This window comes from Porites lutea, chromosome 1 (genome assembly GCF_958299795.1).
Source record: "Porites lutea chromosome 1, jaPorLute2.1, whole genome shotgun sequence".
Taxonomy (NCBI): Eukaryota; Metazoa; Cnidaria; class Anthozoa; order Scleractinia; family Poritidae; genus Porites; species Porites lutea.
Genome location: NC_133201.1, coordinates 11510604 through 11529100, shown reverse-complemented (window position 1 = coordinate 11529100; position 18497 = coordinate 11510604). Strand labels below are relative to the sequence as shown.

At 36.5% G+C, this 18497-nt stretch overlaps 1 protein-coding gene across 1 annotated transcript; it reads right to left on the bottom strand.

The window, feature by feature from the left end:
- Nucleotides 1-4085: 4085 nt before the first annotated feature.
- On the bottom strand, nt 4086-5541 carry LOC140935234 (octopamine receptor beta-2R-like). The gene has a single exon (XM_073384781.1). It carries the CDS (start codon nt 5477-5479, stop codon nt 4469-4471), a length of 1011 nt encoding a protein of 336 aa, XP_073240882.1. The 5' UTR covers nt 5480-5541; the 3' UTR covers nt 4086-4468.
- Nucleotides 5542-18497: the final 12956 nt, after the last annotated feature.

Here is an 18497-nt window from a genome sequence, read left to right as displayed (position 1 = left end):
TTTCACTGATGTCTACAAATACAGCAAAGTGTTGTTTGTCTTTTTTTTCTTGCCATTCTCTCTCAGATCATCATTTCTGATTCCATTTCAATCCAGAGTAGACGAAGAGCCATATATCGTCGATTGCGATTTTTTTCCAAATAAATGAAACCTGGTCATTGCAAGAATTGCTGATAAAAATCAAAATTGAAAATGTTCCTTTCAATTGGGTAGTGTCGTTTGCAAAACAGTCCCTGTTTATGGACTTTTACAACTGTATCTTTCCACACCCAACTGCTCTCGTTTCGTTGGGCTAATCACACAGTATGTATAGTGGGCATTAATTTCGGAAAAATTAGCGTAACATCAAAACAGTGAATGTTGTAACGCGGATTTTTGGTCCGTACGTAGCCTAGATTCGTCTTGAAATTTCAAGGTGTTGCAGTGAATCAAACCTTAATGAAAGTTTCAGACATTATTATATACATCATGAAGGTTATGTGATAAGCGTTAAAAGAATCGAGCCGTTTTAGAGATATACAGAAAAGCACTTAACATCAAAGTTTCGAACAAAGTTGCACTTAAACAGGTGGTGAGAAAACAGGTTAGTTTTCAGGATCGCAAGAAAGGAAATACACCACAATTTCCTCGCATCAAAATATGCATTTTGACGAACTTCAATTCATAGTTAATCACTGGTGAAAATTTGTGGCAATAGGACAAGGATAAAATCTCTTTTAAGGCGATTGAAAAGCTTCGGTACGGTCTGCGAAAAATATTCTTAGGGAGCTGGCTTTTTATTTGTTAGAACTGGCCAGCCAGCTGACCTATCCCCGAACCAGTCAGTTTTAAAGTGAAATAGGCTTTTTCCAAGAGTTTTTGCTGAAAAACCATCCCCTTCGTGCATACAATTCAGGAGTTGATTGGTTTCATTAAATGGGAAATTATCATTGCGACGGGAATGGTCTGGCAGGTCAGTTAAAACGAACAGAAACGCCCTTAGCTAAAATGGATTAGTTTTGAAAGAAATTGTGGCAGCCTCATTCATAGCGTTCTCTCCTACCCGTCCCTACGGAGCGAGAGAGAGACCCTGGTTGTGTCTGGTCACGTGGCTCCAGAACAAAAAATAATTCCGAGGGAGGAGTCCTTTGTCTCGTACGTTTTCACCGTTCACACAATGATTGCAAGAGCAAGGTAGATTTCAGTGCTTATAGGCTACAACTACAACTATAACTGAAATTTGGGAAATTTCTGCCTAAACAGAACAATCACCAGATAAACAAGCGAATTACCGACATTACCAGGGGAGGAATAAAAACCTTGCGTTGTCGCAGTTTAACCAATGAAAAACACTAAAATTTACGACCTTGAATTTTACTTAAGCGTGTTTATTTATTGAAGGGAAAATCCCTGTTTGTTGAAGTGGCTGGTAATCGGCCCAAATCAGTACATGCAAAACCTACACCATTAGCGGTAACAAAACACAGCAGTTACGTTGAGAGCAGAGGATTCATTTTACATTCACGTTCAAAATAATATTTTAGCACTAATGACTTTACGGAAAGCTGTAGTCTGAAATGTTAGCTTTCTCCAACCCCTAACCTTTTTTTTATGATGTAGCAATAGAAAAAGCGAATCGTTTTTGGTGGTGAATAGAGGGAAAAAATTATGATATAGTATGGCATACCGAAAGGATGACCAAAACGCGACACTGACAACAGGAAATATAGTCAACTCCCGATAACTCGAACCTTCAAGGGAAATCGAAAAAAGTTCGAGTGTCGGGAGCTCGAAGAAGATAGCCGGGAGTGAGGAAATAACAGTTTTTGCTGCACAGTGAACATTTCAATCACATTAAATTGTAGAAATGTTAAGCAAAAACTGAAAGAGACTTCTAGATTATAATTAAAATCAGGTTTTAACGTAACAAAACATAGCCTAAATGAAGCATGCGTTTTACTGTTTGCGAAGTAAAGCTGTTTCACCACAGGGAGCCCACACAATGTGTGTGTAGCCGATTTTTTTTTTTTTTTTTTTTTTTAATAGTAAATGTACCGGATTTACCGTTTGTTTCAGCTATATAACGATATATCGCTAAGTATGTCTATAAATCAATGTTAAATGAACGTTGAATTACTTTAATTTCCTGTGGTATAACTGTTCCTAATAATGGAATGAACAGTTCTATTATTACGAACAGTAAACTGCGAATTCAAAATCCTTCAAAATTGCTCAAAAAACCTATTTGAGGCAAAAGGAAGACGTAATATACCACAAGTAATTCAACGTTTATTTAACATTGATTTATAGACATACTTCGCGATATATCGTTATAAGTGATGCAAACGGTAAATCAATTTGAAGAAATTTGGACCAATCGGCTTCAAAATAAGCCGGTAGAGATAATCGAGATATAAAAACAGTGTTCAGTGCGTCTCACTTTGCAGACTAGTGCTTCTATCGGCTACACTGTATGTGTGTCGAAAGTCCGTTTCAGTTCTTGCTTTTTAACCTGAAATTAACCTTAGAATGTATGTCACACCAGGACAAACCCGCCGATGGCCAGGATCAAAGACTGCTTGTTGCTGTTGTCATTTTCTTTTAGTTCGGTTTGGTTTGGTTTTGTTTATTATTTTTGTTGTTGTTTGCTTGTTTGTTTGTTTGTTTGTTTGTTTTTTCCACCCTCCGGCCGACATAATACGCATTTAAAAATAAAAAACTTAAGACATATATGCTAAAAAGGTAAGAAGGCGAAAAGGAAAAAAGAAAGAAAGAAGAATAGTTCTAAAAGACAGGATATTCACGGCGGGTGACTTATCCAGTTCTGAATCCGCCCCACACTACTTAACTTGAGTAGCGGTATTTCTAGCCTAGTTTCGCGAAGGTATGCGAGACAATTATTCCTACTTATAAATAGTATCTTCTGCTTGACTTTTTTTTTTTTTGCGACGGATTATATTGGTAACCGCCTGAAAACACAATATCAAGAAAAACATGTCAGCCTTAATTTGAAAGAAGATAGAATCGGACCGGCGGTGTATTAATCCTAATGTTAGGAATCCCTTGTGGAAACAACATATTGATGATGTACAAGGCAGATTTCTAAATCATTGGGAAAGTATATAACTGATCAAGCTTTTGCCTTCATTTTAAGTTAAAGTTCTTTACCCATTATATTTCATTGTCATGGTCTTAAGTTAGTAAGAGACTTTTTATAGTGATAAGCCACGGTTTCAAATTGAGCTTCCTCGCTAGAAAATATACCTGATCTTCCAATCACGTACTACATGAACAAACTGTAAAGTTAATATTTCCTAAAACAAATAAATAAAATAAACTAAACGAATTAAAATGATTTTATTTTATTTAATTGTGGAAATTGCACGAAAGCGAAACACCAGCTGCAGTGTCAAAGTATAGAAATACTAGTAATGGATTTACTTCAATCCGCTAAATTAAAAGAACTCAGTCTTAAAATGATATAGATACAACGACACGGTGGGGATAGCAAGCTTAAAACCGTAAAAATTTCAAACTTTGAGCTTAACGAACTATTAAGAAATTACCCAGTTGGTAAAAGGCTAGAGTCAATATTGTTTGCGAACAGGAACCTAAACTTACCGTAGCCCTCGGCAAGTTAAATCATGGACAATAGAGTACCGAAGTGTGACGTCATAGAAAATGAAATTTGTGAAATTATGGGATTTGTTAAGATATTCCGAAGGAACAACGTCTAAGACGCCTACTCGCCAAAAATTAGCAATTTGGAGCAGATTGTCTCTGAGATATTAACCCAGTTATGCTCCGATGACTCCATACAAATCCTTCTAAATCTTACCTGGTTCCTAATCTTATGAACCAAGCCAAATTTAGAAGGATTTGTATGGAGTCGTCACAGCATAACTGGGCTAATATCTCAGAGACAATTTGCCCCTAATTGCTAATTTTTGGCGAGTAGGTGTCTTAGACGTTGTTCTTTCAGAATATCATAACAAATCCCATAATTTCACAAATTTCATTTTTATGACGTCATCACTTCGGTACTCTATAAAATAGAAACGATCAAGAGACCAACAGAAGCTAATAAACTTTGTTTTGTGTTGGTTTTCGACCCGTAAAATAGAAGATATGTAATATATCGTCCGAATGATATAAAGCGCAGGCTAAAAAAGCCTCAGAAACAAAGTAGTTTTAGGAATCTTCTCAACCTTGATGAGGGGCTCGAAACACCCTGTAAAAAGGAAAGTGATAAGGAGAAGAAAAGAAGACTGAAAAACGAGAAGAGAAGAAAAACAAAATAAAACAAAGGAAAGTGGCAAACTCCATCAATTGAAGCACTAATAAAAAAAAAAGCGCAAGAATTAGATCTGCCTTTTTTCTTTTTATTTTGTCCGCGATACTAGTCGTACTGCAAATTTACCTCTCCTCAGTTTTCCCTTCCTTCCATACGCCTTTCTACATGTCAAACATCCAGAACAGTTTACCCCCATTATATTAAAATTTCCACTGGCTGTCTTCGAGTGTTAGTATTTGAAGTTCCTTCAGTACTTGACGTCGACGTTTGATGCAGGTTCAACGAGATTGACCTTACACGCCTCATGCACGCACGGCATGTTAAAATATTTTTAAAGGCTCTGCGAAAATTATCTAACCTCAACGCATAGACAAATGGGTTTACTCCCGAATTTGTTAACATCAGAACAAACTGAATGTCTCTCACCCAGTGAATAAACACGCAATTGCAATTAGCGCAGAAATTTATGATGTAGATACAAATGCACGATGGAAAATAACACGCTAAAAATAACATCAACACAGTAACAAGCGTCTTTGTGATCTTTTTCTCCCACTTGATCGCTTGCTTCTTCGCCAGATTTTCTTCGGTGCTGTCGTGCAGGTTGTCCCATTGTCTGACTTGAGTTCGCAAGAACTTGAAAATTTTCGAGTTGGTGAAAAGCAACACAGTGAACGTCACGACGACTGCAGTGTTGGCGAAGACGAACCGAAACTTGTCATAGCCTACTGCAAAGTAAATCATGGATAATAAAACAGACACGGTCCAGACACCAGCAGAAACTAATAAACTTCGTTTTGCGTTGAGTTTCGATCTGTAGAATAGAGGATATGTAATAGCGACGTAACGATCTAACGCCAGGGCCGACAGGCTCAGAAGCGAAGCAGTGCAGGAAATGAAAAATGAAACATGCATCGTTTTTCTGAGGGGTCGATTAGGGATTCCAAAACCCTCGTAAAAATGAAAAGCTATACCGAGAGGAGCAGTTATGAGACCAACAATAAGATCTGCCAGACTCAGATTGACTACAAGGTAGTTGAACGGTGATCGCAGGTCCTTGTTGGGGTTCAGGAAGACGACAAGAATCACAAGGAAGTTTCCCGAGGAAGCAACGATGGTGATCAGTGTAGAACAGGAAGCAGTCAAGAAAGACAAATATGTTGGGGCTGTAACATTACTACAAGGATACTTTCCAATGAGCGACATTTTCTAACCAACGGAGGCGTCGTACATGTAGCTTTGAATTTTGACAAATGTTGAATATTACGCGAGCCTTAAAATCATGAAAAAATGTAGGTTTTAGAATATTGGGTCGAGGTATTTTAGCCATCCTTCTTGACCCTTAGTTGATGCTGTAGGATATTTGCTTCAATCAACGAATTCCCACCCTTCGAAGTAATTTTTTTGGAAGAAGGAAAATTCTCCTCATTATCCTCATTACCTCCTTATCCTCATTTGTGAATACAAAATGAGAATGATTATTGGTTATTTTTTTTGAGTCCAAGATCCAACCTGTCTATATTTGCTTTTGCAATCATATCCAATATTTTTTTGACTATTGGATTTTCAATTATTTTCTTTTTATAAGTATCCAAAATAGGATCTAAATAACAGCTCTTGCCGCATTAATAATCAGCTTTTTTTTATTGCTTGCTCAGGCTCAATGAGTACTGATCCTATGTATCCTTCACAAGTATTTTTTATGATGCCAGATAGTAGTAACAATCCACGGCATGAAATTCTTGGTTCTTTTAGTTGGTTTAGTTGCTATAATGCTGATTTTAGAGCGGTTTTTGTTTGCTTTTGTACGACTTTTGACTTAATATTTGAGATAAGTCCCATTTCATTGGTCAACTTTTGTTTACTAAGGCTTACTCTACCATTTGGAGGAATATACAGAGAATATATAGAGATTGTTGTTTGGCTAAAAGACGGATATAGTCTTCCAAATATATATTGTATACAATTATGGAATGTCCGCTGGTTGTTTACTCATTCTCCTCCTCCTCTTCCTCCGTTTCAAAGATTGCACCTAGGACGCCGGTTAATGACATTTGTACTGATTCCAGTGTTTTGGATATTAATTTCTTGTGGTGTAATGTCGCAATCTCTTCTTCCAATTTTTGGATTTTAGTGTATAGTGCATTAAGCTCGGTTTCCTTACTCTGGATTTTAGTATCAAGCTTTCTTATATGATCGTCCATATATACTATTGGTCAGATAATTCTTGCAAGCTGCTTAGTGGAATCCAACTATTAAAGTCGTTGCTGTAGCCCAACCATTTTACAAGAGCTTGTTTTTTTCTTATAATCCCTCCGAATGACTTTTTCGATTCGGAATACATCCTGTTTTGCCGTCAAAAAATCTGGTTCATAAAAGCTGCCTTGTATTTCCTCATTCTTGAGATCCTTTAATCTATAGGTGATTGGATTTGTTGATTGGATTTTATCGATCAGGAATATCTTTTCTGTCCAATTAGGTGTGTACCCTTTATCAAACACCTTTCTCTTGTACTTACTTATCCTAACTTTATCACCATATCTTGAATTTGGGCTTAGACGACAACTACTTCATATCACCATATAGATTGTAATACACGGTATTTTCATTTTTCTTTTTACTAGCTTCTACAGGAGTCATTTTAATGGAACTGTGTTTGGTGTTATTATACTGCTCCACTATTTTTGGTAGTATGTCTAAATATACGGTATTACCCTGGACAGTAAACTGTTTCCACATTTTGGTTTTAATTGTACGGTTCCATCTTTCACACAAACTAGATTTTTCCTCATTCTCGGTTGAGTATAGTGTTATGTCCTTCTTTTCCAATAGTTCCTTGACATTTTTGTTATAATATATTTATCAGTCCAAAGATATTGTGGCTTACGTCCCTCTTTGAATATAGTTTTGAATGCTTCTGTGACAGTTTCCCCTTTCTTATCCTTCAATGGGACAATCCAGCCATATTTGGAGAATAGATCTAGTAGCATGAGAAGATATCTGTAACCCTTGATCCATTTACTGAACTGTTGCATTTCAACTAGATCTGAGCACCAAATTTTGTCAATACCAGTTATAGTAACACGCCGCCGAGTAAAGTTGCGTTTTATTGGTTTATGTTATTCGTCCGCTAATTGCAGTTGCCAACTGATACCCGACGGCTTTTCTAGTTTAAACCAAGACCAAGTTTTTGTTTTGTGTTTATTAGATTTATAGCTAACCAGTGACCCCATTGTCGTTCATTACAGGGAATGGCGTCTAACGATTTTACCATTTTACGGTCAGCTTTATTTTTACACTTTCGGTTATCACCGCAAACACCATAATCAATAGCATGCTGCATGGCTACAGCATCGGTTGGCCCAGTTGGTTGATCATAAATTTCTAATATTTCACCAGTTTCTGGATTGTATCTTACTTGATTTTCGAGATCGTTGAAGGGGCCTGTGTATTTGTCGCCTGGTAAGGTCCATCCACCTTTTGGTTTTGGTAATTTACCAACCTGTTTATGGATATCCAATCCTTTACCCCAACCCATTTCTTAAACAAAAGTATTGTATGATTTATTGTGACCATTTGCTTTTGCTTTTTTATATTGATCTTTGTAATACCTAATAAGGGCCCTAGCATCCTTTACAGGCATTTTTTCAGTTTTTGCAAATAGTTCAGGGTCAGTCAATAATTTGAATCCTTTCTTAAAATCCACATGAAAGGGAGAACCAAATACAACCGATGTTAATGCACTATCAAGTAATCCAGCGCCGTCTAAATCTTTTCTGTTTGTTTTGTAGTTTTTCTTTGGTCGTATTTTGGTTGATAATTGGTCAAGAGCTTGAGAACCAACATCATGTATTTTTGGATTTAATTTATCCAGAGCGTAGTCGATAGCTTTTTTCTGTAATTTAGGGTTTCTTAGAGCCTCTAACCCGTAATATCTTCCCATCTCAACTGCTTTTTTACCCATCCATGGAAGCCCGTGATGTACAAACGGATCAAGAGCAGTACTAGCCACTGTGTCCATTACGCCTGCCCCTAGGACAAGCTGATCTAGTTTCCTTTCTTTAAAAATTTAAACTTTTTAATTCCGCATTCAGTACAAGGGCACCAAAACATAAGTCTACCACTTTTGGCAGTTTTGTAACCCGAAGGTTCTACACATTCTGTTTGCTTCTTCTGTTTAACACAAAAAGATTTCACCATTATTATATATTCATGTTATATAATTATTGTCTAATCACTATCACTACTGTCTGGAACATAAGTATCATGGCTGCTATCTGACTCATAATCACTCTCACTTAAGGGTTCACAGTTGCAGCACTCGAAACATCCATATTGATTAACAAAATGCGGAGTAATTTCTTGGTAATAAACACATAAATTTTCAGTCATCTTATATGTATGGATTACATAAAATAGTTTATCAGAAATTGGTGATTTATCATTTGATTTGTGAAACTGAATTTGGGATTGTGTATAACGTCTAATAATGATATAGGATCTACCCTTTTGTCTCTCCAGAAGGAAATATAAGCACCAATAACCTCATAAAACACTGTCTCTTTCTTGTATTTCATCAGATGAGTACACCATTTTTTTCCCGCTTGTTTTCAGATAATTTTTTATCTCATTGGGCATAATTAATCCGAACGGGTCAAAATATTCATAATATTGTTTATCCACGTTTCTATAACAAATCCAATAACTGCCCCCGCCCATTGAATCATCTAAATTATTTATTTGTTTATTTTGATCTATGTCATATTGTTATTTATAAACTAACTGAGATAGTACGCCTGATCTGATTGGTCAAAAACCTATCGCTTATTATACTGGTAAAGCCATAGAAAAAGGCATCCGGACCACGAGCCATAAACAAAACCGGCTATTGATCTACAAACAACGATTTTAGAAAGGCTAAAAAACAGAACAAGTTACTTACCCAGCCCTTCTTAATATTAAAAGCGTTGGTTTCCACATTTTATTATTAAGCGTCACAATTTGCTACTGCCATAGCTTTAGAAGTTATAAAGTACAAAGCTGGAAAACATTTTACATTTCACGACGATGCCAAATCGCAGAGAAAGACAAAAACTGCGTGAATTTCTGGTGTAGAAAGTCTCTAGGAAAACTTAACCATTTGCCAACCAGCAACAAAACGGATAGTTTTAGCATTCTTGATTTATTTTGTCAAAATTAAATTCCTTAATGAAAGAAATTGTGCCAAAAAGAGATCTCTGATCAAGTTATGGTACAAAATCGGCCGCTGTAGGTTGTAAACAAGCTGCCAACGATGATGAAAGGTGTCAGAGTTTCGGCTGGTTTTTTCCAACATTTGCTCAAATTATTTGGTGATATCGATGCCATAACCTACCTCAAACCACCTGACTTCACGAATCGACAAATATTAGCGCCAATATGTGGCTACGGCAAAGAAATCTTTCTCCACCACTGACATATTTCGATTCCATCGGTCGCTCTACAGGCAGGTACAAAAGTCGGACCGGATCAACTCGGACCGCCAGTCCGGGTCGGATCAACTCGGATCGACTCGGACCAACTCGGATCGAATAAAAAAAATAAAAAATAAATAAAATTGGACTCGGATCAACTCGGATCATAAAAAAAAACAACTCGGATTCTAAAAAGAAAAATAAAATCAGTCGGTATCACTTAACTTTCACCCGCCATTTTGTTTTTTTCTCACGAACTCGTGGCTGCGTAGATTAATTTTATTTTTATTCTTATTAATTTTAATGATACACTAGTGAGCAGCACACATACATTTCCAGTGAACGTTTTCAACTTGGAAGGAGGAGAAATCATGGTCGCCCGGGACAACGAAAATTTTCCTACCCCAGGCGAGAATTGAACTCACGACCCTCCGAATACCACATGTTTATCGACGTTCCAACCACTGAACCGGAGGGTCGCGAGTTCTATTCTCGCCTTGGGCATGGAAATTTCCTTTGTCCCGGGCGAGCATGGTTTCTCCTCCTTCCAAGTTGACAATATTCACTGGAAATGTATGTGTGCTGCTCACTAGTGTATCATTAGAATTAATAAAAATAAAAATAAAATTAATTTACGCAGCCACGAGTTCGTGAGAAAAAAACAAAATGGCGGGTGAAAGTTAAGTGATACCGACTGATTTTATTTTTCTTTTTATAATCCGAGTTGTTGTTGTTTTTTTTTTATGATTCGAGTTGATCCGAGCCCAGTTTTATTTTATTTTTATTTTTTTATTCGATCCGAGTTGGTCCGAGTCGATCCGAGTTCATCCGACCCGGACTGGCGGTCCGAGTTGACCGGCGGTCCGAGTTGTACCTCTACGTACATAAGTTACGTACGACAACTTCGCAAATGCAGCCACGTCGTTACCGCAGCATTTCTTGATCATAATAAAGTCCAGAAAACAGATCTTAAACCACTGCGGCTTGTGAAAAGTGAATGAAGTCCTCCATTACAATAGCTGCCAGTTCCGTCTGTAAGCACGAAATTCTTACGGATCGACTCAACAAAATACAGCTGCGTACAGTCTGATGTTCAATTAATTTCTATTTCTGTAGTAAACAAACCATGAACGTATTCTTTCATTGTACGTTCGCATGAATATGTGTTGACTTTTCCTGTAAAAACAACTTTCATAAGTTATCATGTAATGAGTGCAAAAAGTCGTGTTTTGAAGTGCTGCTGTTTGTTGTTTGACTGAACTGAGTTTTGAGAAAGTTCAACACTACTAAATCGTGACTCATGATTGGCTTATGATGACTTTAGGGAGAAGACGTGACTTGATCACGGTACTAGAACCATATTTTTTAACCTAAAAGACTCCATTCTACTAAAAGTTATTTATAAAAGCAATATACTACACTTTCTATGGGTTTACCGGCGCGATAAGCCACTTGGGATGTTGAGAGAACACTCGAAAAGCTTGTAAATCACTCGCCTTCGGCTCGTGACTTACAAGCTTTTCTCGTGTTCTCCCAACATTCCGCGTGGGTTATCACGCCAGTAAACCCAAAGAAAGTGTGGTATATTGCTTAATTATTCATTTATCTATTTACGTTTTTTAATGCTTTTCTTTTGTTGTTGTCGTTGTCGTTGTCGTTGTCGTTGTCGTTTGTTTGCTTTTTGTTTTTATTTTTGGCAAGAACGCTCGTGGGTTCCCCACTTGGCAACTTACGACATTATCTGACGCAAGTATTTAATTAATAATGATAATAATAAAAATAAAAGATAATAATAATAATAACGATAATGATAATTATTGTAATCATAATAGTAAAGCAAAAAAACAAAACTCTTCCGGTTGTTGTGGGGAAAGGTGAATGTTGTCTACAAGCACTATGAAACTGAGGTTTGTGACAATCCCATGAAAATAACTTGAAAATACCATGAACATCATTTCATGGCCAATGAATCTTGCAAAATAATTTTTCATGACCTCATCTGTGGTCATTAAATTTTCGTGGAAAAAAAAGTTAAAGGTGTTTCATGGCCCATGAATTAAATTGGACTACTTTCATGGGTCTTGAATTTCCAATGAAACACCACATTATGGAAACATACCAAGAAAGTTCAATGATGGAGCCATGAAAAACGTTTAATGGGTCATGAAATAAATATTGAATTTGATTTGTGAGTCATGAAAAATGTATGAATGATTTCATGTCTCTTTAATTTCCTATGAAAATGCTGATGAGGAAAGCAGTGCCACTGTGAATTAATGCCTTGAAAAAATATTCAACAACTTTGCAGCAAGAACACTGCATTCCACAATATTTACAAAATGTACATGTATTCAATAAATGAAATAGTACGTTTTCGGTTGTACTAGAATAACGAAACTAGTACTTTGGGCTGACTATTAACAGTCAACTTTCAACAAGACAGATCCACTCTGAGACCAGCTAGCACAACATCTAAGATTTTGTCTTTTGTATCAATAGTTAGAGAAGAAGACAGACACATGTATGAACAGGCTCCAAGTACCTGTTAAAAGAAAGTTGACTGTACTGTACATGTATGTGCTACTCAACATGAATTAAACATGCAATGTACAATACCATTCAGATGTGTATACTTATTATACACATCTGAATACACTGTACATAAAAAAAATACCAGCGAAATTCTATCCATGCATGTAGATGTACACACTATCTACTGCATGGTTCGATTATAAAATGTTTTCATCTGCTAAAGAGAAAAAAAAAGGGAGTTAAATATTACCACTTGGAATGAACCAACCTCTACTTCCTTTGGAGAATGCTTTTTCAGTTGTTCTACTTAAGTACCCTTAATGAGGCAGAGTTTGGTCATGTATCAAAAAGGAATATCCCATAAAATAGTCTTGAATCGCGATAAGATCACGGGGTCAGATCATCATCTACTTTCTATTTGTTAAACTGAATCACCAGTATAAGAACTAAAATCTTCCGATAACTTCTTAACACTCTGCAAATTATATAATGTAATCATTCTTGTTGAAAATGATTTGGATGATTTAAGTGTAACTTACTTGATTAAAAATACAGTGTTCAGGCCGTTTTATGTATTACACACAGCACAAAACGTAAACAAGATTTTTCCTGGCTTTGATGATAATGTTAAAGCTATCAAGTCAAGAGGCAAGAGCTGGCCTGGGTTGAAAAGTGCATGCTACATTTCTAAAGTACAGAAGTACAGTTACAAATAATGTTTCAATAAAGAGGCATCTTCAAAGGCCAACAATGCTATTTTATTGAAAAAGGTAACCAAAATTTAGCAACAACAGTGAGTACTGTACATTTTGAACATTATTAATAGTTTATGGTAGTACCCTGAATTTTCAATCCATTTTAACATGTGGAAATACAGTCATGTACTTGTTGTAAACATACACTTAGGAGGCTAGCAAGACATTTATGAAAAAATATATGTGTATATATAGAGCGGTTTTCACTTGACTGTCGAAAGTAATTGAGGAATTGGTTTGGTTTTGGTTTTACTACGCCCTTTGGTTGGCTAGTGTATTTACTTTGGTTTTGGTTTTACGACAGTCAAGTGAAAACCGCTCTATACAACGCAGTGTTGAAGGTTTAAGTAAATCCAGTTTACAGGCTAATTGTGTGTAAATTCTTAGCTGCATTTGTTGCCCCCCATAGCACTGCTTGAACCTTGGTAGTAAATCTCCCTTCTATTTGAAAACTGAACCTGTCAAAGAATGATTAATATCACAATTAGCAACTGAAAATTGGCTCTAAATTAGAGGTTCTGCAAATAAGACGTAGGTTCACTATTTCAGTAATACTGAGTGGAGTCAAATTTAGTCTGCAATCATACATGTAAAAGTGTTTAACGAAATCAGAGAACTGTGTAGCGGGAGCCCAATTTGTTTAATCACGAGTACAGCTGTATAACACTGTACGATTAGTGACTCAATTAAAGGACATGAAGGTCTGTTAGACTAAAGATTAGTAATAAAAAATTAGTAATCATAACTTTTGCAAAAGAAAAGAAAAAAAAAAAGAAAAGGGAAAAGGTCAACTCATGGACAGTTGTATATATGAGCCAGTGCTTTTGAATAAATCTTGACTACATAAACTCGTTGCTTGCTGATATATAATAATAAAAATGATAATCAAGAAAATGCATATTGTGGTTATTACTGTACAAAACAGTCAAGTAAATAAAAAAAATTGGAGAGTTAAATTTTGGTATCAATAATACATTGCAACGGGCTAATGCCATGTTAAAATGTTGTGATCAATGTCTTTTTTAGTACTGGCCCGTATAAACCAGTTCACTCATCTTCATTACCATGAGCCAAACCATTTTATAAGCCACTCTCAAATAAGGCTGTATATTTATCAACCAGAACAGAACTAAATCATAGGAATTACATTGTATACAGTGTGTAAAATGGACATGCAAGTGCAGTTTTGGCGATGCAAGCATAAGCATAAGAGATTATAAGTTGGTGAAGATGGCCTTAACAGAAGCACAAGAATAAACACAAGAATAAAACGTAAGCTTACCTTTCTTCAGGTTTCTTGGATCACAAGAAAACTTAAACGGTACCTTGCGGTCGGCGCGGTCGCAAGGCAAACGGGTTTGAGGGCGGTTCAAATTGAAACTAACGGCTTGGCAAGTGTTGGGTTTTGTTAGCTCTGATTGTAATTTTAGGACGAATCTTCGGATACAAAACATGTTTTAACCTTTAGCGCAAAAGTTTAAGAAACGTCACTTGTTGCGCGACTGTGAGGAAACAGAATCGATCGCTATTTTTGTGTACGTAACATGTAACGAAAACTTCGCACGCTGATATCAGATCATCGGCTGGATTCGGGAAACGATTTCAGGTGAGTTTTGTTTTTAATCATTGTTAAGTAGTGCTTGTTTATTGTAGATTACTTGCTACTAAAGCGAAATAATCACAGTTTCGTTGTTGTGTGCTGGGGCACAGTCAGACAGAGCCGCGATTACAGTTCAAGTTGATCATGATGTAAGAAGTATAAGCTTTGCGGAACACAATAGGGCCATTTATACGAGGAAAAATAAGACGCGTCTTAAATAAGACGCGAACTTTCCATATAAACGGCACATTTCGTCTAAAATAAGACGCGGCTTAACTAAGACGCGTCTTATTAGATAAGACATGCTCGTATAAATGGTACAGTTCGCGTCTTATGTAAGACGCGTCTTATTTTTCCTCGTATAAATGGCCCTAATGTGACAGAAGCTGTGCATGGTCTTTGTTAAGTTTATTTTTAGCCATTCACTTTTAGCGAAATGATGTTTGATGGGCATGACGATCCTTTTCTTCAAGCGACAAATCAGTTTCTTCGACGAACGGATTCACTCGGGAAAAGCCATATAAGGGTCATGACCTTGATCAGAACAGAAATGAAAGAAGTAAATTGTTTAGAGACCGGATGTGCATGTGACCAAATGAAAGTCTTGTTTGACACAAAAAGTCTTACTATTCTAACCTTGAAATTGTTATGCATCAGTCAATTCCAGCTGCGCCCAGAGTTATATGTTATGAATAGTTTTATAAATATGAAAGGAATCAACAGAAATTTGATTCAATGACCAAAAACGTTGATTCACTTTGATAGCTCCAGATTTCGCTATGTAATTCTGGCTTGATAAGCAATGAAGAAATGCATGCATAAAATCAAGAACATGCCTTTACATGGCCTAGATGCCAATCTGTTTTCTTTCCCACTCAAATCCTCTGTGAAGTTACATTCTGATAGGAAACCACGTGCGTGTCAAAAGCTCGGGAATGGCTGCGGGGTTGGCAAATGCCTGGCCCCCGAGCAGCACAAAATTTGCAAATGCCCCACCCCAGGGACTGACAAGGCGGGCAAATGCCCCGCAGTAGCCCAAGGGGTGCTGGGCGCAGCTGGAATTGACTGATCCACTACCGGGTTGTTCTGGTCATTAAGCAATAGAGCATATTATTTTCCCTCAAAGTAGGGGATTCTTTTTTTAATAAGGGAAGAAGTTGATCTTTGTCTGCACTACCGTAGCTGGCTTGGCTAGGGTAGAAAAGTTGATTTACAGTGTGCTTTTTCATTTGGTTGGCTCTGCTGATGGAACTGTTGAAAATTAATTTCAACAAACCTGACAACAGTAAAACAGTAGTTAAATATAACATGTTTGTATTAAAGCAGATTGTTTACAATCATGCCAGGGTAAGCAGGGATGTAGCCTGTGTACAAGCGCCCCCTCTCCTCAGTAAAAATCAGAGAAGGTCACACATACAAATTTAAAATGTTGCTGCGAATTAAAAATGGTAAATGCAAATTACAAATTGTACATGCAAATTAAAAATATTACCTGCAAATTAAATATAGTGCATGCAAACAAAAAATTGTGCTGCAACTTGAAAATAGAAAACATATCGATGCAAATTAAAAATGAAAAGTCCTGCGCGAGCAGTATGAGTGATGAGGACCTGGTCCGAACCGTGCGACCTGTCCTTACAGCCGTCGGCCCATTCATGTTTCATGTTTGTAATATTTTTAGTTTGCATGTACAATTTTTAATTTGCATGTCCTATTTTTAATTTGCAGCAACATTTTTAATTTGCATGTGTGATCCTTCTGGGCCACCATAGTGATTCACCATTGGTAATTGTGTATGGAGGCCACGTGATTTTCCCTGGAATATGTGGAAAATGATTTGATTGGCTGTTATTTGTAGATCACTACAGTGAGTACATCGTGTAATTGACGAATTTTGATTGGCTTTAGGGCCTGTCATCAAAGTCACGTTTCACACGTTTCACATGTCTGACTTGTCAACACTTAATTTCAAACTAATGACTTTCCGTATCCAGTGGGAAGGCTTGCATAACAACATGGATCTTTTCCTTCAATGTGCGCTTGTAAGAACATCTTCCTTGCTCGGTATAGAGTAATCCTATTTTAATGTCTCACTCTCTTAGTTGCTCGATGGAAATAAGACGCATGCACTGAAATTTTGAGAACTGGAATGACATGAAACATGAGCCATGGAAATTTTGGTCAGCGGAAACTTTTTTTTTTAATTTATGCAAAGTTATTCCCATACACGATTAGCAACAGTGAATCACAGACGCCCCTTCTCTGATTTTTACTAAGGGGAGTTGTATGTACACTGCAGGCTAGCAGGGATGTCGCTAAGAGCGGGCTGCCGGCTAGTTCAACCAGCTGAAAAAGAGCTTACCACCAGCTGAATTTGCAAACCAAAACAAAGAAATAAAGGAATTTTAGAAATGCAGTAGAGCAAAAAAGCCAGCTTGACTACTAACAAAGGCTGCTTGTCCATATATTTCATTAATGAATCGATTATTTTAAAAATGATATCCTTTTGTGTGGTTTGCCTCATTAAAACCATTGTTTTGTTATTTAAGGATGGATCAAATATTCTACATGAAATCTTGACATGTATTCTGCTGTTAATTTTGTTTAGATGTTGCTGCATTTCAATATTTATTGTACTTACAAGATGGATCTGATGGCTGAGGCAGCAACAGTGACCAAAGATAAGATTTACATTTTTTTGTTATTGTAACACAACAACTTTAGTTTTCACTTAAATGATTTGTCTTGTACAGCTGTTCATTTGCTATTAGCTGAAATGAACACCTGTATTGGCCTTAAAATTGAGCTTTTTTTATTTCATTGAAACTTGTCCAAAGTAAATAGGATGGAACCCTTGAAATTTGTTGTTCATTTTCAATAGTGAAATTTGGAATGTCATGATTGCACCCTGGAAAGGAGATACAGTACTACTTGTATGTACATGTATTCCAGATGAATTTTGTATTGAAATGACACTTTTTTTGTCATTAATTTATGGACTTATTTACATTGTAGTACACCATACTAAAGTGCAGTCATGTTAATATGCAGACTGCAGACTGTGATGACTGAAGATTTTTTTTTAAATAAGCCCTGAGAATAGTAATTAGGGTTAAGCACTGACTCGAAAAACGGTTAGCTTTTATTTAGGGTTAGGGTTGTTGCTACATGTATATATACAGCCAACAAATCCTCAGTGATGTATTTGATTTAACAGTCAAGAATAGTTTAAGACTAAATTTTCATGGTGGCCATGTCTCTGTCTTTCCCATGAAAAGTAAGCCAGGGGTATAATTCATGGGTAATGAAAATGTCATCAAAAGCCATTTCATTTTTCATGAACCATTAATATTCAACCGTTCACGGAAAACTCATGTTTTTTTTAATGGGGCATGAATTTAAAACCCCCCATGAAAACCCCATAAATTCTAATAGCTTTTCAATTCATGGCTTTTTCATTATCATTAAAAAGCCATGAAAAAACATGGGCGGCTTCATTTTATTTCATGGCATTTTCATGGGTTTTTTGTTTGTTAGAGTTTTTTTATGGGCCATGAAGCGATGAATAATAAAGGGATTTTCATGCTTTTTTCATGACATTCTCATGCCATATTCATGGTGTTTTTTCGTGAAAATCTCATGAAAATTGCCCATTGAAATCTCCTGAAACACCTATGAAAAACATGTGAATTTACCATGAAAGATTTCACTGGATTTTCATGGGTTTTAATTTCATAGTGTTAAGAAAAATTAAATTGAGAACTGTGAGATTAATTTTGTTCTCCTCTCGTGGGTAATTTCAACATCCAAACTACTGACTCTGGTGAAAAATCAGGCTACATAGAGAACAAAACCGGAACTTCAGCAGCATAAATAGCGTCATA